Raw genomic sequence first — 20,606 nt, 5'->3', positions numbered from 1 at the left:
GGGAGACTGACTCAGTGATCAGAATCTGATTTTATTGTGGGGTACAAACACTTATATAATATTTCAGGGAGACTAGTAATGTGTACTGCAATGATTAGGCTAAAATCACATGCACAAAGTTATGCATATAGCAGCATCTCTTGCTTGCAGAGTTTAATGAGATATTTCTTTTTCTGGTAAGCCAGTTTGATTTAATCTTGCAATGCAGGTCTAATTTTCAAAGTTCTGTTTGCTTTTGCCAAGGCATCCTGTTATCAAATCTCTTATGTTACCAGGTCCAAAGTCCATCATCTGTCTTGTGCCCCCCAACATTGCTACACTGCAATAGTTCTCTGGGCCTCTGGTGGTGGGTGAGAGAAAGCCTGAAATCCTCCCAGGATTTGCAGCGTGCCTCCCTCCCGGTGTGTGAGAATTCCTGTCACGTACGAGGGTGTCAGAGGTTTCTGTTTGAGGGGGAGAGAGGAGCCCAGTGAATGCCTTCAGCAGGGGCTTGTGTTGTGCCTGATGGAGTTTTTGCAGGCTGGGCTTAATTTTAGTTCTGTTGGTGGGGCTGGCGCTGGCTCCGTGCTGCACCGGAGTCTTTCTTTGAGCATTACGTGAAATTTCACGAACTGAGACTGACTTGAAAAGAGGATGCAGCCACTCTTGTTCCTTACTGAGCTAGGGGAGCACGCTGCATCTGTCAGCACTCCTTTCAAGGGTTCTTCTTTTCTTTAGCTACTTTGTGATTATTTCTTTTAAACTTTATTTAGAGAAATCAGTATGTGTACTCTGCAGTGAACAATTCTAAAATGTTCTGGAGAAATACATTCAGGACTGCCTGCAGTTTTTTGTCTCCTTGTGCTGAAGTCACTTTAAATCCATCACCCCAGCCTGTAGAGTCGTCAGGCAGAAATCTTGCTGGGAAGGTAGATGAGTTCTTCCTGCAGCAGATTTGCTTGAGCATACTGAAGACAGCCATGTAATAAGGTGTAGTAATGAAACCTGTTGGAATTTTAGAGGAGCACCTCATTCCTTTGATCTTGCTAAGGAGCAATGATTCAAGTGCTACAGATTGTGAAGGATCTGGTGTCGCCAGCAAGACGGAGAGCAGATGCTGCCAGGAAAGGTAAGAGCAGCTCTGGGATATACTCAGTGTTCTCAGGAAAGCAGAAATATTTCGGGAGTTTGGTTGTAGTTAAATTGCATACTTGATACTTAAAAATGCTCTTTGTTGTGGCATGTACAGCTGCCACAATCTGCCTTGGAACTATATTAAGCCTAATTATTATCGTTTTTGCAACTGCTGCTTTCCCAAAGAGAATCCCAGTGACGTTTATGATGCTGAAAATTGAGTTTGTCAGCATCTGTAACTGTTACTGTTGTACTAAAAATTTTCCTTTTTTTCTTTTCTTTTGTTTTTGTGGTCAGGAGAGCTCAGGATGTGAAAATAGCAGTCGTATTCTGTGTAATCCCATCAAAATAGTTTTTAGAGTCTTAATGCTCTAAATGAGAATAAGAGCAAAACCAGGCTTTAGTGCTTATGGAAATGAGAGACTGGAAGTACACAGCTGCACTTCTAGCTAGGTTTTACAATTAGATTATTTCTAGATTACAACTAACTTCAAAATCCAAAATGCCTCTTGCAAGTGTATGAAAAACTACTTGAAATAATCAATGATTGTTTGAATTCAATTGATGTTAAATGCTCTTCCTGTTTACTTCAGTGTGTTGAGCATTTGTTTTTTCTTTGCTGAAGTAGTGCCATCTTTTGTGGTATCTGTCAGCCATCTAATAAACTGATTAAACACTTCTTTTGTCTTTTACATCTTAATTATTTACAACTGCTAAATATTTGGTTTGTAGAGGAGCTAAATAATTTGTAGGGATAACTTAAAAATTCATTCTTACTAGAATTAATTTGCTAGGACTGATTTATTTGATATTGAATAGGTTGTGAATAATTTAGGATTTACAGCATCTGCATGTTACTGTATCATTTTTCTGTTCTGCCCTTATGTGTAATGTGTGGCTGTAGGCAAGTACCTCTATTTCAAACCAAATAACATCAGGCTGCTCTAATTGTAACAAGTCAGCTAATGAAACACCTCTGTAAGTAAACAAAAGCAGTGAAGGTAGAGCCGGGCTCAGCTGTTACCCCCTTATTCTGAAAGAAAAAAAGGTAAGCTTCCTAATTAATTCCTCAGATTTTGCAGTGATTGGTTGAACATCCCTCCCCAGAGCTGTACAGTTTGATCCCAGTGAATTACTTGAGTTCAGCGCTGCTCACTGTTCATTTTTGATTTGTGCTGCTTCCAGAGGAGGACGAAGGGACGGAAGCTCTGCTCTGCACGTACCTCACTAGTCAGGATTTTTATAGAACTACTGTAAGAACTGCTTGAAAAGATGTAACACCAAAAGCCATAAAATACTGATTTATAAGAACACACTCAATGGAATTGAAGGGAAAGCTTTGCAAAACACAAGGAAATGCTCTTTCTCAGTTCTAAGGCTTTCAGGGTTTTTTTCAGTTTGTTTTACTCCCTTAGTGAATGACATTAATTTTGGTCATTGTTTGGGTGGTATTCTCAAGCTACTACTTACTGAGCTAATTAGGGGTTAGCTCCTACAGAACCTGATGATGCATTTTGATGAGCAATATTAAGATCTTAACATTAAAAAACATTCAAATATTCTGAAGCAGACATTTACACAAGATGCAAAATGCTGACAGGTTTTGGTGATCAATACAGTAATTTGAGTAGACATTAGGTTTTTTTCTTCACAGTGTGCAACATTAAGCATCTGGTGTACATGAAGGGCTGTATTCTGCAGAAATGACTCATTCTCAGTATTGTTCTCAGTAAATAGAAAAATGGACTTGTAAAGAAAGAGTTGCTAGGAAGCCTACTGTGAATGTGAGGTGAATCAATTGAGACATGGGGGATGATGTGTGAAGTGTTTACCAAAATGCTTTCAAATTGGTGTTACTAAACTGTAAAGTTGTAAATCTCACTCCTCAGCTCCATCCTTCTCCTTCCCTTTAAAAAGCGTTTTTATTAGAATATAATTTCTTGGGAGGTAAATGTTATAAAGGAGCACAGTGTGTTAATTGTGTGTTTCGTATGTACTATCAAGTTAAAAACTTCTTTAAGACTGGAGGTCCTAACCAAGTAACTGTTTTTATAAATAGTACCTAAAGTTGAAGGGGGAAAGGATTCTTCTGCCTTCCAATTTTCTCAAGATTTATTTTCAGACTGAGGCTTAGAAGCACAGTTAATAGCCAAGAGTGTCTTTTTGCATCCATCATTCAACATCTCAAGCTTGTTATAAGGTCTGCAGTAAGCACAGCTACTGTGGAGATGAAAATTCAATCCCTGCAGAAGAAATTCCTGCAGAATGCCATTTAAAAAAACCCCATTACTAATGCTTCATGAAATGTAGATTTAATGGGGTAGCTGAAGAGCCTGACAGAGTTGTGGAGTCTAATTTGGTTTTTTATGGACCAGTCTGTTTTCATTGTGGCCGTGACCTATGCCACAGGTTAAATTAAATCTAATTTTCTGTATCATAAGAGGTTGATAAATAGGTGGTTTGCAAGACTAAATCCCACAAAGAGTCAGGCAGTGTGAGCATGAGTGTCCACCTCCTCTCCCAGTGCAGGACCTGTGGTTCTGGTTTTGTCTTCAGGCTTTGGCTGCTGAGACTGACATCAGAAAATCCTCCAGTGGGCCTCTGAGTCTGGCTTAGTGAATACATGAAGTGACCTAAACAGTCAATTTTGATTTATGATGTCTCACATTTCCATACTTTTTAAAATCTTATGCTATTTAAAAATTGAATTATTCAATATTTTTATGGAAAAAAAAGTCCTGTAATTGTTTTCCATAGTCTTGCAATTGCAGTGATGCTGAGTGTGTAGAATTGTTTGGTTTTTGTGGGTTTAGTCTTTGGGAAGCTCCAGACCCTTACCATGTTTAGATAATATCAGATTTGTTAGAGGAAAAAATTGCCACTGGTCATTTATTGTCAGAGGAATAACACTTTATATGCCCTGTAAGTCTGAAGGTGAACATGAAGTTGTAAAGAAATTTAAGAGGTTGCCATTATTTTATTTATGAAATCAATACTCTGCTTTGAACAAAATGATAAATCATGGCAATATAAAATTCTCTTGACAAGTGTTCTGATTTGAAGCCAAACATTTTATGAGATCTGAAACCTTTCTGAATTTTAAAAATAGTTCAAATGTTATTTGTCCTAGAGAAATCCATGTAGAGTATAAATCTACTAATTATTTTCTTCTTTTCCATCACTAAAATCTTGGTTGAAATCCAAGTTGTATAAAATTACTGAAGAAATACTCATGTTTACTTCTTCCTCCCTTCCTCCCCTTACAGATGGCTACAGCAGAACTTAATTGGCAACATCACCTTGATGTTAGGATATAAAAAGAGACGTTGTATTAAAACACTTCTAGCAGATGGGACAACTAAACTGAAATCACAGAATTAAAAAGGGATGCAGTGTTTCAGTGTGAGAGAGAGAAACCTGAGAGAAAACTTCAGTTTAATACTATTTTTTTTAAGAATGCAAGAGGAAGAATATGTTTGTCACTGCACTGTTTTGGGCCTATGAGGGGTGTAAATGTTGGGCCAGCCAAGGATAACTGGGTTTAAATTCTCCAGCAATAAATTGGGAAGTTACTGCCTGGATTCAGTGCAGACAGAGCTGTGGTGGTATCTTGTATTTCACACTTAGGCCTGACAAGAAATTAGCAGTGTTTGTTTGGTTTGTTTCTCTGGGCATGGACTAAGCTGATTAGTTGCAAGATGGAGAAAATAAAATCAAGGTCCCACATCAAGCAGTCGTGGTGTTTTCTGTTTACCTTTGGTGATAATGGAGGAAAAGTGTCCTCAATTCAAATGCATTCCATTGAGGCATCTACTAAAATATGAGAAACTTTCTTCAAACCCTTGATTTTTCTGTTTGTTGTAGCATCTTTGCAAGGAAGGCTGAGAGTTTTGCCTCTTATGGGAAGTTCCAGGGTTACCTGAATTTCTTATTTTATTTTTTCATATAATACTGTTATAATCCATGCTGAAAAATTTGAACTGATAAATGCTGGATTAGAAGTAAAGGTTTCTCTAGATTCACATACCTATACTTGTATTACTTTATTTTTTAAAGGAGACTGGCCAGAAGAGCCAAGTTAATAAAAATTAATGAGCTCTTCAGTGAGCTGCAAGCAGGGAGTTAATTTTTTTTTTTTTTTTGTCATTAAATATGAAATTCTGCCCACAGGAGCCAAGATAATTTATTGTAGTCTGCAGCCCATCAGTACAGATACACAGCTTCAATTCACAATTTACTGTGACAAAGTTTCCAGCAGTGTGACAGCATTTAACTGCATTTCAACAGTTCTGCCATTATTTGTGCTGAAGTTTCAGCTGTGGTTTCACAAATAATGAATGCTGGCAGAACTGACTCCTCCTGCCTTGCCTCTGCTGCTCACTTGGCTTTTCCATCCCAGTTCAGATCCCCACAGTGCCTCACCTTTGTGTGTGTGCCCAAGCAGTGACTTGGAGAGGGACCCTGAACTTCTCACTCTTGTTGGGCTGCTGTAACCTTGAGCAGTGTAACTAATCCACCTGCTAATACAAATAATCCACTGCTGCTGCAGTTCCAAGGAGGAGGCAGCAGTGGGATGTGACAGAATCCATGGGGACAACTTTCCTTCAGTGGTGCCACTGGCTGAGGCTAATGGAAATGCTGGTGGGATTTCCTTCTGCTGGAGTGTGAGGAATTCACCTCAGGATGATCCAGACACAAGCAATAGCACAGTTGGGTCACTGCACAGCTGGACACACAGTGTGTATCCAGAGTGTTTTTACCTAATAGATTCTCCTTCTGTGGCTGCCATTTGGTATGTCTCACCTTAAATAATAATAACTTTCATGGGTTACACTGCATTTATTATCCTGACATTTTATTGCCTTTCTACTTCATTTGAGATTTTATTCTTCTCCTTTGTGTGATGCCAGCTGCAGTGATTAAGAAAGGTCCTGGTGCTGCTTCACCATATGTGGTTGTTAATGGCTTATTTTAGTGTCTGTGTGTTTGGTTATTAGGTAAGTAGCATCATTAAACAAAGTCTGTAGATGCTGTATCTTGGGAATTGGTCTGTGGCATAACAAAATTAGTACAGACAGCTAGAGTTCATTTAGCTGTGGAGGAACTACAGAGAAAAGCAGCACTCACTACTTGTTCTGTCCTTCTGCAGCAATGTTGGTTACCTGAAGTGAGCTAATTTACAAGCAGGTAAGCCCAGCAAAGGCAGCTCATCCCCAGCTTCCTACTGTGATTTGTTATTCTAGTATGTCTTGGGGTTATTTTTGGGAAGGTGTGACCCTAAACCCATGAACTGTCAACTGTAATATTCTCAATAATCCCGAAATACAATTTTAGGGTTCTTATTTGTAGCACGTGGGAAATGTGGGAGCTTGACATAAAATATTCCTACACAAGGAGGCTTGAACAAGGAGGAAGAGTAGGGAATGCTGCTGTAGTGTAATAGGGAAGAGCACAACAGGCTTGCAGTGATGTTTTGCTAGATGGGACAGAAATTCAGTTCTGTGTGCATCAGCACAGCTGTTCTGGCATCACTGAAGCTGATCTGACTTGCTGTGTGTGGGGATCTGCAAACCCTGCCCTGGTTTCACTGCAGCAGGAGGCACCTGCAGCTGGGTGAAAAGACCAACTGAGAACAAGGTGGATTTGTTGGGTTCCTTGAAAGAAGAGGACAATTAATGATCCATTCAAGTTTTTGATTAACATTTGGGAAGATTAATGAGTTACATGATTTTGAGCTGGAGCTGGTAGGATGAGTATATTTGGCTTTCTGGTTTCAGTGATGCTCCACCTGAGACAAAGATTCTGTGTTTCCTGAGGCATTTGTCCACTGTTTTTGCAGTAGAGCCAAGATCTCAAGCCTGCATCTCTGAACATGGCCAAAAGCTGTTTGTGTCCTGTGCCTTCCTCCTCTACTGGCTCTTGTGCTTCTCTCAGTGTGGGAATTCTACAACTGAGACATTTTAGTTTTGGTTTGGAGACTTTGAGAAAAGCCTGGGAAGCTCTGCCTGAAGGATCTAGAAAAACAAGCCTTATCCTCAGCCTTGCATTTTCATAGCTCAGGTGAACATATTTTTCTCATCTTGATTTTGGTGGGATGGCAGTTGTGCAGATGCTGTTTTCAAGCATGCAGAACTTTGTTCTTGCTGACTGTCAAAGGGTAATGCAGAATTTATTTTATATAAGCTAGTATATTTCTTTCCTTGAAGAAAAACTTGTGCTGCGGTGATGTGCACACTTCAAGCAATGAACGATCATCTAATTTGTTTTAATATGTTCTTAAGTTTTCAGTATTTTATCCTCATACTTATGGAATTTGGAATTCAGTGTTAAATATGAATGTTGATGTCTATCTTTGTCAATTGGGAAGCTGGTACAGAATTTATTTAAAAAGTTTGAAAAGTTGACAGTTTTTTTGTTGAATTGCAGTGGATATGATTAAGCAGTGGTGCAGAGATAAATGCTAATACGATTGCTTGTTTGTTTTCAGTAATTTAAAATGTGGTGAATATTTCAAAGTGACAGGGTCCCAGCTGGACATTTTCTACAACAGGTAATTATAGGGTGGCTTAGACAGTGCTTTGGTGTATATTGACATTCACAACTTCCCTGGACATCTTATCTGGCTTCTTCAAAGTATTTTTGTCCTGTTGAACTTCTAGATCTTTTGGTACAGCTTGTAAGGAAAACATCCAGACCTCTCTAATCAGCTATCAAAGCAATTTTTAATTTTTTTTTAGTTAATCCTGTCTAACAGCAAATAAAAATACTGTTTTTCAGTGGATTAACTTCCACTATTTCATCCTACTGGTGGCAAATCCAAGCAGTTTCTTTTAAAGGAAATTATCAGTCAGCATTAGTATTAAACTATCCATAAAAATGTTAATTTGAACTGAATTTCCAGATCAAACAGAAAATGTAATTAATGTCAGTTAATTAAATTCTTGGTGGAAATGAGAAAATAAGTACACAGATGCCCAGGACTGCTGTTGTCTCCTTGCTAATAAAGCAGCTAATGAAGCATTTTTAGCAGTACCTGGAAGGGGCAGGTCCTTGGTGAAAATAATTTCCTCAAGGAACAGATTCTGCTCCCTTCTGCTTCATATCCCAGGTGATGCAGGTTTTTCCCCTATTGTTATTTTCTGTAGCATTATTACATATCAACACAAACAAATGAAAGGAAATAAATGTGCAGGCCCTTGATTACACACTCTTCTCTCCAGGAGAAGAGCACAACCCTGTGTCAGGTGTCACCATCCCTTACTCTGCACCCCAAGGCAGGGTATAAATCCTGGCACCTGCCACAGGGGCTCCATGTGTACAGGTGGGCTTTGGTGTAGGATGAGTCTGGGCTGGTGTGGGATCTCAGCACAGCAGTCCTGATGTGCAGAGTCACCGAGACAACCCTTGGGGGGCTTGGAGGTCCTGGAACTTTGCCAGAAGTGTCTGGTGGCTGGACTTTGATCCTGCACATGAGATGACACCTGTATGAGGATGGGAGGATCACACGGGGATAAGTGGTGAAGAGATAGATTAATTATAGTGTGAAACATAGGTTTTAGAATCTCGGTACAGAGGGGTTCTAGAGAGACAAGATGGAGGAATTAGGGCGTGTCCTGTCCTTCTTCTTCTTCTTCTTGTCATCCATCTTCTGTGGTGGTGGTGGCACTTTGGGATTGGTTCTTACTAAAAGTGCACTTTTCAATAAGGGTGAAAGGTATTGGGGAAAATAGGTAAATATCTTACACGTAGTTTTGGGTATAAAGATAAGTGACCGCCCCGAGGGCTCTCAGTGTGCTCATGGCCAGCGTGCTGTGTGGACCTCTGTCGGGCCGAGAGAAAATATTGTAGATAAGAATTAATAAACACTGAAGACCGAGAAAAAACATGAAGACTCCTTTCGTCCTTTGGAGCGCAGGCTGTCCCAAGGCCATCCAGAGCCTTTCCAGGCCATCAAAAACAGCCGAGAATGGGACAGGCTGGCTGGCCACAGCTCCCCTGAGCAGATTGTGCCCGCATGGAGAAGCTCATGGATACTCAGCTTGTGCACTTGGGATGTTCTTGTTTGCCCAGTACCACTGCTGGCTTGAAGCTGTTCTCTCTGCCAGCTCAAGTGCACACTGCACATGGAATTGGTGCTAGAGCAATAATCTGCAAAGATAGGATTGCCCTGTTCATTTAGACTCAGGGTGCTCTGAAGACCTCGGGGCTTTTGTAGCTTTTAAGCCAGGTATCATTCACACAGTTGAAACTGTACATCCTTGGGCAGTGAAAGTTGTGTGCTGCAGTTGGTATTTTTCCCTCCCTTCCCACTGTGTGTGTGCTAGTTGGTTTTGTTGTTTGTTTGGTGTGTTGGTTTTTCTTTGTTTAACAGAAATTTTTTTGTCTGGCACTGTTGTGCTTTCTGAACAGTATCACAATCTGGATGCTCCACTCCTATGGCACATGAGCCACAGGACTGTTATAGTCTAATGCAGATATCAATGAAGTGTAAGTGTAGGAAAAACAGTCTCCTTATTTCCCTGTGTTTAATTCATCATTGAAAAACAGGTTTGTATTAAAGGAGCTGAAAATCAAATGTCTTTTTCTTAGCATTCATGTTATAGTGGTACAAGTGATGGCTGCACCTCCCTGCCTTGCAGGCATTAATTACATCTGAACATGGAGTGGACAAATTTCTTTCTGCCTATTATTTTTTCAAAAGAAAATAGCAAAGTCCTGTAAATTTTGTGGGCAAATCAGATCACACAAAACTTTCTGCATTTATTGACTGGGAAATATTTTTATTCCCTGGAAACTGACGGGGAAATTGGTTGTTTTTTTCTTTTCCTTGTTTTTAGATGAGATATTTTTCTTGTGAGATGTACCTAATATACCGAGCAAGGTTAATATCTAACATTTGGAGAGGAACATGAGTGTGAACAGGCAAATTTCACCATATTGCTATGTGCTGATTTTACCCCCAAAATATTTTGACTACAGGGCACTCTTCAAGCCCTTTTTTGTCTCCACTTAGTCAGAAGTATCTTACAGAGGTTAAGGCTGAGTTTCAGGCTTCCTTTTGAGAAATAAATCCTTCAAAGTTTTAATTAATAATTTTGGTTTACTGATTCCTGTCACAGTTAGAATGGAAGTGAAGCTTTTGTTGCTAAACCTCCTTTCTGAGTGGGAAATAGCAGGAGTCTTGAAGGACATGGTTATAATGCAGTTCACAGGTCTCAACTGGAATGTGAGAAGTTGCCTTGATCTGAGACTTCCTCTTGCTGATAGAAAAGGAAATAGTGTTTGTGCTAATGAAGGGACTTTGGTAACTTGAATATGCTGTGATCTCTCCTAGAGAAATATTTTCTGTTTCATGTAAAGTCCCATTGTTTGGATTGGTGGAACAATTCCTCATCACTTTCAAGTGTTGGGTGTTCCTGGGATGTTTCCAGGGCTCCCCAGTGTGCAATCTGCTGCTGATTTCAGGCACTGCACTTTGCTGTGTGATGTACAAATGGCTGCACCATTGCTCTGTGTCCTAATTTTTCTCCTTCTATAAAGAAAAAACCTGACTAATCCTTTCCTTTTTCTGATGCCAGCTGTACGTTGAAAAGACTTTTAAAATGTTTGGAAAAATTTCCCCATCTATGCTGCAGCTGCATCAAGTCTTGAAGCCACCATGTCACATCACTGGGTGAAAGAAAATGTTGTGTTCACAGAGTGCAGTGTGGATCACACATGGCACAAATCAAAGATATGTTTTTGTCAATTCTTGCTGTGAATTAGTACTCTGGCTAGGTTTTGAAAAAACGTGGGATGAATGCTAGTCTGGAGCTTGCCAAATCTATAGATGAAAAAGAAAATAAGCTCCACAGACTCCAATTCCCACTACTATTTAGTTTATAGGCATTGGAATGACCTTCTAATCTGTGCAGTGATAATTGCCTGTTTTACATAATGTGCAAAGCTTTGCAGAGGAGTATTTGTAGTGATGGAACATGCATTAAAAATCATTGTCTGGCAACTAATAAGAATGTAAAGCCATTCTATAAATAGTGCAGATAAGCTCTAAAAGGAGGAATGGGCAAATATACTTAGGCAAATCAAAAGACAGCTGTGCTGGGCCTGGGCTGGGCATTTAACATAGCAGTGGCTCATGAGCTGTGTCCATGCTGGGAGTTCAACATTCCTCTGTATTTCAGCAGTTCTTTCCAGGCTAGATCAAACCTTGGGTAGAACATAACTTGGAGGTAGGAGTGCATCTCCCAGACAGTTGAACCTGGAAGGAATCCAGCTGTGCATACTTCAAGTCTCTTCCCAGCACAAAGTGGAGAGCAGTAAATAGAGATGAGCTGGAGCTTTGCTCCAAAGCGCTCTTCCAATTTAGACTAAAATGTTATTTATAGAATTGTGTGGAACATCAGTAGTCTTTTATCTCAGATTTATGATCTTGGCATTGGATAGAATAGCCTAATGAGGTTTTTCTTGGAAATAAATGGAATTTCTGGTAGGCTTGATATTTCAGGGGCAGAGGGGGATCGAGGGATTATGCACTAAGGCATTGAAGACTGACATTTATAACTTGGGCTCTGCATTTTGAGATTAAGTGTTAACTTAGTGGCAGAGTTTCTGTTTGCCCACTGTCCTGGGCTTCCATGGCAAGGTTTTGGTAGCTGGGGCTGCAGAGGTGGCCAGGGTGAGAAGAGTCCAGGGTCTGCCCTGGGCTGGACCCAGCCAGACACAGCTTGCTCCAAAACAGGCCCATCCTGGGCCAAAGCTGAGCTCACCACTGAAGCTGGTGACACCTCTGAGATAAGATAGTTCAGAAATGTGCAGCAGTTGTGAAGAAGAGAGAGATAAAAATATAGTGGGAATTAACTCTGCAGGCCCCAAGGCCAGTGGAGGAGCAGGATGATGTGTTTAAGCACCAGAGCAGAGTCACTGGCAGCTCTGGAGAAGACCATGGTGAGGCAGCTCATGGTGCCCCTGCAGCCCGTGGAGGTCCATGGAGGGAGCAGAGATCCACCTGCAGCCCCTGGAGAGCCCTTGCTGCAGCAGGATCCTGGCAGAAACCATGGCCCTGGAAGAGGAGCCCACACCAGGAACAGGTTTTCTGGCAGGAACAGCAGCTTGTGGGAAAGGCCCCTCTGGAACAGCTTGTGAAGGATTGCACCCCTTTGGAGGGACCCCGTGCTGGAGCATGGGAAGAGTGTCAGGATTAAGGAGCAGCAAAACCCAAGTGTTGTGGGCTGACCTGTACTGTTTTTAATTGCCAGTAAATTAGTTTTCCCAAGCCAAGTAGGTTTTTCTCATGAGTGTAATTGGTGAGTGGCCTCCCTGTTTCTCTTGATCCATGAGCTTTTTCTTTTCTCCCAGTTCAGTAGGAGGAGTGAGAGCTGGTCAGTGGGCACCTGGCAGCCAGCCAAGGGTTAACCCTCTCCAGCAATGCTGAGGATGTGTACAAACTTAAACTTTGCAGCTCTGTTCCTGTGAGTTCTCCCCAGTCCACGTTCCCTGGAGCTGCCAGTGATGGCAGCAGGAGCAAATTCAGCAGCTGGGCTTTTCTGTCACTGCCCTCACATGATCCTGTTTACCAGCTCTGCCCAGAGCAGTGACTTCCAGCAGAGCAGGAGACAAAGAGCAGTGATGTGGTCAACAAGCACTGTAAATCCAGGACTGGATATCTGAATTACATCCTCCTGTCTTTTCCTTTCTGCTCTCTTAATGTACTCCTAGGTAAAATCTGTCTGTGTTTAAAAAAAAAAATAAAATTAGTTAATAATCTTTGTGATATTTCCAGCTGCTGATGTGTAGTAATTTGTTTTGAAACAGTATTAAGTGGTATGCCGGTTTTGGAGCAATTTTGGCTGGTAAGTGTTAGAAATTCTAAAGTCATTGCTACCATTAGGAAATGTCAACAAATTATCCCTTGCATCCTAGCTGTGATATAATTTCATGATATGAGGAGCTTGGAGAAGAGATAATCAAATTAAGGCTAATGAGAATGCACTTGAATGTGAGGTGGTTGCAGGTGGACAAGGGACACAAAATTTGTTTGACATATCTGGATCATTTCTGCTGCTGCTGAATTGCTGCTTAATAGTTTGGTCTGGGCTTTGTTTATTTGACTGAGCTGCCTTTGCAATTTCTGATTCCTTTTTCATTTAAAACAACTTTTCTGTGGTAGTTTTTATTTTTCATTTTTCTCTCAAACCTATTTTTACCTGCCTTTTATCTATCAGTTGAGTTCATAGATTTCTGATTAGTGGAAAAACTTTTGTTTCCAATTAAAAACTAAAAAAAACCAACGTCTTATTTGGGAATAATTTATTTTAATACAAAGACATTAAAAACGGCTCTAACATGAAAACTATTGCAGCTCTTTTATAATTTTAAATTATTTTTTCCTCCACACTTAAAAAAACCTGCAGATGAGCTTGTTTCCCAAGCATTCTTTTTCATTCTGAGCCAAATGTGAAAAGTCCGTCAATTAAAATTTGGCTAAATCCTGCAGTCCCATGTGAAAAGCTGTAAATATTTGGTATTCTATTTATATGAGCTAAGAAGCTTGAACTTAAAATGCTGCTGGCTGCATGATGTATCAGGGAAGTGTCTGATACTGGACCAGTAATGACATCCCAGTTCCACTGAGGAATAGTTACCTCTGAGGTGTGCGAATAAGAAATTTGCCTTGCTTGCCTTGAAGTGTTCACCAAGCAGATGCATCTGATGGTCACATCATTCCAGTGGCTTAGAAATATGGCAGTTCCTCTGTCATATCCTTATATCCTTAAAACTTGGTGTTACCTAAAAGGAGGCTGTAAAGTTTTTTAAAATAAGCTGATTTATACCTTATTTGTATTATTTTTGTGCTGGTGAGTCTCAGTTGTGTGTTTTGCTGTTATTTACTGTTCATACATCCTTCACACTTAGGGTATAGCCTATTCTCCATTTTTTTCCTATTTTTTCTTCATCTTATTACATGTGCAGTTGTTTTGCATCCATATTTTGCCTCTATGAGTTTTCCTTTAGGCTTTTGATTTTTTTACATTTTTTTTCTGTCATTTCAGCATTGCTTGTGTAAAGCAGAGAGCTCCCAAATAGTGCTGATGTAATACACAGGTGTGAGGGAGGAAAACAGGTGCAGGGTGGTGGGAAGATAGGTGCTCAGATTTGATGGAATGTTGTAATCCCATACCCCTTACTGATGGGGATTTCTGCATGCTTTAACTTGACAGCTAATTCTATTCTAGCAGTTTGGTACATCATCCTCTTACAATGTCATTGCTTAGCTAAAACATCACACTTCCTCCCCCCTGCTTTCTGTATCCTCTTATTGTGTGCATTTGTTCTGTCATTAGGTGTGAGCTGTGAATTCTCAGCCCTGCTTCTCAAGTCTGGGAGGTGTTAGATCAGCAGGAGCAGTGACACAGGGCACTGCCTCTCTGTGTGCCAGGGTGAAGGCTGCAGTGTCTGAGCTGAGCAGTGCTTGGGCTGCCCTTCATCAGCCCTGGAGCTCTGGGTGCTGCAGCCTTCACCTGCATCCACAGCATCAGAATCCATCTGTGCCTCTCAAACAGGGGCAGAGCCTCTCATTGCATCCCCACCAAAGGATTTTTATTTAGTAAAACCTGATTAGCTGAATTTCAAATCCATGTATTTGTTCTGTGCATTTGCTTAAAATCCTGTCTGTTTATCTGAGAAAAAGTGCCTGAGTCTTTGTGGAGCTGGTGATTCAGTGAAACACCACCTGGGCTCAGCAGCACCTGAAGGATGATGGCTGTTTGTGATACTGTTTTAATTGAGAGAGAACTTCCCCAGGGTGTGCAGCTGACTCATTTTTCAGAGAAACCTGTCATCAGTGTGTCTGAGGTGGCCTGACTGCTACCCTGGGATTAAGCAGCCTCTTGTACCTCAGTACAAAGTGCTCTCTGATGCTTTTGTTTTTCTACATTTACAGCACATGATATCACAACAACGTGAACCACTGGTTCCTGTTGTCAGTGCTTAGGCTTTGTGTGCTCTTCCAAAACAGTGGGTGGTGGCAAACAGAGTATGTGTGAGTAATTTTATAGTGTTTAATCGTTCCACCCCTGGATTTTTCTCTGCCAAGGACTCAAGTGAGCTAGAGAAGGAGAAAGTATAGAAATTTTGCTCACTATTTAAGTAGAGTAAGGTTCATGCTGGTGACTAATGCACCCTGAAAGTTGTTGTCTTTAGTGTGGATTATAGTATAACAAATTAGAGTTGAAAATTATATTTCTTCTTTTTCCCCAGCCTTGAGAGATTGAGTTGTTTGTAAATTCTTTCAAGAGCTTGCTGTCACAACAAGAAGTTTGTTGTTAAATTGAACGGTCTCAGAAAGCTCTAAAACAGGAGAAATATTTGGTTGTTTTCATTTGCTTTCAGACTTGTGTGATAGATGACAACTGTACATCTGCTGAAGAGGGAAGAGTTGATGAAAGGCTGTTGGATTTCCAGCCAGTTTGAAGCCCTTGGAGTGATAGTTCCTAATCCTTCTAAAATGTTGTAACTGAAGGAACATTCATTAAGTTCATCCTCTTTGTTTCCCATCCTTTGCTAGACCTTTCAGGAATATGTGTACAGAGATGGTTTTGGTTTGCTGCATTACAGTTCCTTGCTTCAACAACAGGCTTTGGCTGTAACATCAGAAATGCAAAGCAGTCATTTTAACATGTATTGAAGAAATGTTTTCAGTGGTAAGAGGGGACCACAATTCGTAACCAAAAGAAGTTTTTCCCTTGCAAGTAATTTTGGGTTTAACTTCACTGATGAAAACTTCACTGATGAATTTGCAGAATTTCCATGTGAGGTCAGTAGATTTCAAAATGAGTGTTGCCCCTCCCTCATGGGAAGGTTTCTTGCCTGACTACTCTATCTACCTTTCCAAGTCAAAAAAAAGGATTTAGAGGCCATATAGGCTCACATAGAGCTTTGACCTCTAAGTTTTCTCTCTGCAGCTCAGGTTTTAGAGCTCAAAGCTGTTGTCCTGTGGGGGTTGTTTGGTTCATGCCTGGGTAACCAGTCAGCCCTGTTGCTCCTGGTCCATCTGAGCTGCACAAATGAGAACTTGAACCCTCCCCACAGTGCTGAATATCTTCATTGCACGTCGAGAGGCACAGCAGACAGTGGGTGGGTGTGTGTTTAAATCCCAGCTGGTGCTGTTCCTCCTTCTCTCTGGTGCAGAGAGCAGCTCATGCCTGCCCTAGGGGAGGTTGTGCAGTGGCTCTGCTTTTCCCAGGGGACAGGATCCTGTTTGCCAGGTGCAGCTCCACAGGCTCAGCCAAGCTGTGACTCTTGCTGGGGGTTTGATTCTGTGGGGGATGTGAACTTCACAGAGGCTGAGAGGGATCTGTTGGGAATGAAATGGGTTATATGGGCTGGACTGGAATCCATGAAAGGCTTTATTTGTTTATTGTCCTGGAGCTAATGCTGATAAACTGGAACAGGGATTTCCAAAGTACTGCATCAGTGTTTGTATTAGATGATGTAGACTTTCTCAGTTCAGTGAGTTTCAAACTGCCTTCTTAAAATTTCAGGTACTTTTCTGCTGAGATATGAGAATCTGTGACAAATAGATTTTTCTGGGTTATGGGTGGTTTTCTTTGGTTTGGCTTTTTTCTTTAACACAGTGTAGTGGTTTTAAAGCAGATCATCATTAGTAGGTTCAGTGCATTATTGACTTCAGCATAAACAAATGGATTTTTTTCTTGATGGCTGTGTATAAGGCTTAAATTAGAATTAACATCATGTTTGTTTTGCAGTAGGAACTTGTTAAGGTGTTCACAGCATGTGTTTGTAGTTCATTTTGCATCAGTACCGAAATAAAAGCACTGATTTTAGGAGAAGTACCATTGAAAGCTTCATGGTGGGTTTGTATTACTGAAGTACCTCAGTCCTTATCTTGTTCTAAGCCAATAAAAAGAAAGTGTTACTGATATGCCTGTCTGTTAATGCACTGACTATTAAAGTTATTGTTTCTGTGCAACAGCAATATAAATTAACAATTATCATCTTACATCAACACTGGATATTTGTAAAATGTTTTCAGAATATCCGAAGAATGATCCAAATGCTGCCTCTTGCTGTGATGTCTTACTTGAAGGAGATTTATAACCTCTTTGGAAAATTCTGTTCTGACTCTGTATTGTCCTTTAAAATCAAAGATTCAAACAAATGCCTTTTCATTTTCATTTTGTGGTCTTTTTCTACTACAGCTTTATGCCTGCCTCTCATTGGTGCTGACATTTCAGTGTTGTCTGTAATTAACTGGAGTCAAAGGTTGGGGAAAAAGACCAAGACATTTTTTTGGCACACTCTCCTAAGTTTTAGGGATGCATTACATCTAAAATCTAATTTGGTGTTTCCTCTAGCAAAAAAAAAACAAAAATAAAGGTGATGGATCTAAAGTAGGCAGAAGGTTTTTCTTACTGGTACAGTGAGTGTTCTGTAGATACACAGCCAGAAAGTTTGTGATCTTTTTTCTTCCCCCTTTCTCCCCACCTTTGTGTTGTTTTATCCAAACTCTGAAGTTGTTCTGTATTGACAGAGGTTTTAACTGATGCAAACTAGGTGGAGGCAAACAAATTCCTACTGGTATTGCTGATTAGCAGCATGAATGGAACCTGATTGTGATTTGGTGGGTATGGCACTGGGATTATTGCAGCTGCTCTGCTGAGGCTGGGACCAGGCACACAGCACAGCCTTGGAGCCCTAATTCCTGTTTTGCATGGGAAATGCCAGGGCTGTTTACTTTGTTTTGTTTACCAGTCCTCAGTCAGTGAAACTGAAAACAACAGAACCTTCTTGTCTACCACTAACTTCCTTTTTTCATGGCAGAGATGAAGAAACTTCCCCCACTTCTGCTGCCATTTGACAAACTTTTAACCTTTCATTTGGTTGTCTCTTACTCCTCCAGCCTTTCCTATAACCACTTTATAAACATAAAAACATGGATCTACTGCTGCCTGACACTTAAAATGATTTCAGATGTTGAGAGGGGATTTCAGCACTTCTTTCCCCCTCTTAAATGTCATTTTAATTTTTAAGTTAATGACAGATATTGGCAGTTATTCAGCTCCATGCTGTGTAGACAAGACTGATACAAGAGGGCAGGTATCTAAATTTGCCTTGATGTCTTCCTGTGGACTTACTCAAGCTTATCACAGAGCCACCAAGAGAAGGTTTAGTGTCATATGAGCTTCTTGGTGCCATTCAGACTTTTCAGAGGATTCCCTTAGAGGATCCTATTTGTACTTAAGGTATTATTACTGCAGTTAAAATGTTTATCTGCTCTAAGATGAATAGCTCAGAGACACAGTAATTGAAGAAAGCTGTTCAGCTACGGTGAACTGAGCTCTAGTGTGTAACTCAGTATTTTTATTTTTTTGTGAAATGCTTTAAGTATGTTAGGATTATATTTAAAGTTGAACAGAAGGGCCTTGCAGCTCCTCTCACTGTTTCTGTGCTTTTTGGTGGTTCCTTCAGTGTATCCCAGTGGTAGATGGAGGGATGCCTGAGATGCACACTCTGTGGTGTGGATCACAGCAGTCTGTCTAGCAGCCTGTACTAACTGGTGGAGCTTGTGTAACATGCTCTTGCTGGATGTCTTGGTTTGAAAAGGCAGGTGTTTGTTAAGGAAGGTAGGAGCCTCCCTTGAAATGGAAAATGACAGAATTAGAATAGGACCTGTCACCCTGTGTGTCAGGGTGGTGTCCCAGCCCCATCCCATGGTGGCTCAGCCCTCCTGCAGTGCCAGCTGTAGCTCTGTTGGAGCAGGGATCCTGTACAAGGGTGGAGTTTTCCTCTGAAGGTTCAGTGCTGGTGTAGATGGGCCTTGTCTTCCTCTGGGAATGCAGTGGAGAAGAAAGCTGCTCCTCTGGAAATGCAGTGGGAAAAGGCTGCTTCTCTGTCAGATTATATCCCGGTAGGAATGCTTGGCTCCTCCCCCTGGGCAGAGCATCTCCCAGTGGGATGATGGAATTTTATCAGCCATGCAGGGACACTCAATAGCCCATAAACAGAAGATATTTCCCTGAGGGAATATTGCTTGTGGAAGAGATAAAGAAAACTGCCCAATGAACACAAGTTAACTGCCCCACCTCTAACAGATTGCAAATAGAATATACACATCTTACAACCCAAGACACTAGAATAAAGGAAGAAATGATTTTTCATCCTGCCACAACTTTCACAATATTTAAGATTTTATTTTCCTGTTGTATATTGGGCTGAAACTGAATTTAAAGCTTGAAAATGAATGGTGAGGTCTCCCCATGCAGAGGCTGTGTCCACACAGGCAGAGCAGCAGCTCAGCCCCTGGGAGGCTCAGGTTCAGCTGTGAGCAGAGGCTGCAGGCAGGTTCTCTCACACTTTGGGCAAGGACTCCTCCCCGTGTGCTTCACGTTGTCTCTTCCAGGAGAAGACAGAAAAGTCAAAGGCTGGTAGGACATGTGCAGCTGGGGAGTAAAATGTGGTGATTTCAGGAGCTGCTCATGAGTTGCTTGTTTGTGAACACTTCCTTTTCCAGAGTTTCATGTGGGGCCAGCAAGGTTTGGGCAGTGCCTGAGCTGAGCTGAGCTCGGTGCCAGCCCTGGGGCTGAGGGTGCTGGGCAGGTCTGGGCAGCTGCTGCATCCCCGTGGGGCTGTCCAGGTTCTGCTCCTGCCACCTTCAGTCAGAGCTGCTGCTTTTCTGAGCTGGCTTGGAGCTCTTTAGTCTTGCTAAGTGGCAGAATAGCATGTATTACAAAAACAAACCCTCCTTTTCTTCCTGTTGTAATCAGTTAAATCAGCTGTGTAATTAAATGATGAGCTGGACTGTGGCTGTGTCAGTGTGTTCACAGCTCATCTGTGTAGAACAATTCTCTTTATTTGAGCCAGTATAAAGTGATACCAATATAAATGAAATTTTGTAACTAGAAACCTGTAGCTTCTCTAGCCCTTCAGAAGAAATAAACCAGCTTCCTCACAAATTAAGAACCTCCCTCTTTTAAAAGACTTCATCCAGAGTCTGTATGAGTGTTGTCTTGGTGATGTTTTGAACTGGGAATAGACTTCACATCATTAACACTGAATTTTAAAATGTGATTATTGTTTGCTTCATTAATTTTGACTAATGCAGAGAGAAAAATGATTAATCAGGAGACTTAACATAATTAGTGCAGTGTGGCAACTGACTACTTAAATAGAAGTCTGTTAACGTGGGAAGCACAGCTCTTGTTTTGAAATGTTCTACTTTGTGTCAGAATTGAAAATATTAGAACCATTTTACTCTTTAAATTGATGTGGCAAATCTTAGTGCTGTGAAAACATTCATATTCTACCACTAATTATGATGTACAAAACAGGAAATCTGAAATTATGTTGGAAATAATGTCAGCATTTTGGAGATTTTTTTAATGTTATTTTGATTTATGTTGCTGGGAAAAAAAATATTTTATATGTCATCCTGATATATGGCATTGGGAAAGCAAAGAAGAAATTTATTGCAGAGA

At 40.8% G+C, this 20,606-nt stretch overlaps 1 protein-coding gene across 1 annotated transcript in view; it reads left to right on the top strand.

The window, feature by feature from the left end:
- The first annotated feature begins 520 nt into the window (after positions 1–520).
- USP6NL (USP6 N-terminal like) overlaps positions 521–20,606 on the top strand; it is a 90,147-nt gene continuing 70,061 nt past the window's right edge. The window contains exon 1 of the mRNA XM_054287549.1: positions 521–1,108. Coding sequence (XP_054143524.1) covers positions 1,036–1,108 — 73 coding nt within the window. The 5' untranslated portion in view covers positions 521–1,035. The remainder of the gene's footprint in view (positions 1,109–20,606) is intronic.

This window comes from Melozone crissalis, unplaced genomic scaffold, assembly GCF_028551555.1.
Source record: "Melozone crissalis strain CALT ecotype California unplaced genomic scaffold, PUWL_Pcris_2 ptg000059l_1, whole genome shotgun sequence".
NCBI classification, from domain to species: Eukaryota; Metazoa; Chordata; class Aves; order Passeriformes; family Passerellidae; genus Melozone; species Melozone crissalis.
The sequence above is the reverse complement of the archived record's forward strand: the minus strand, read 5'-3'. Positions and strand labels throughout refer to the sequence as shown.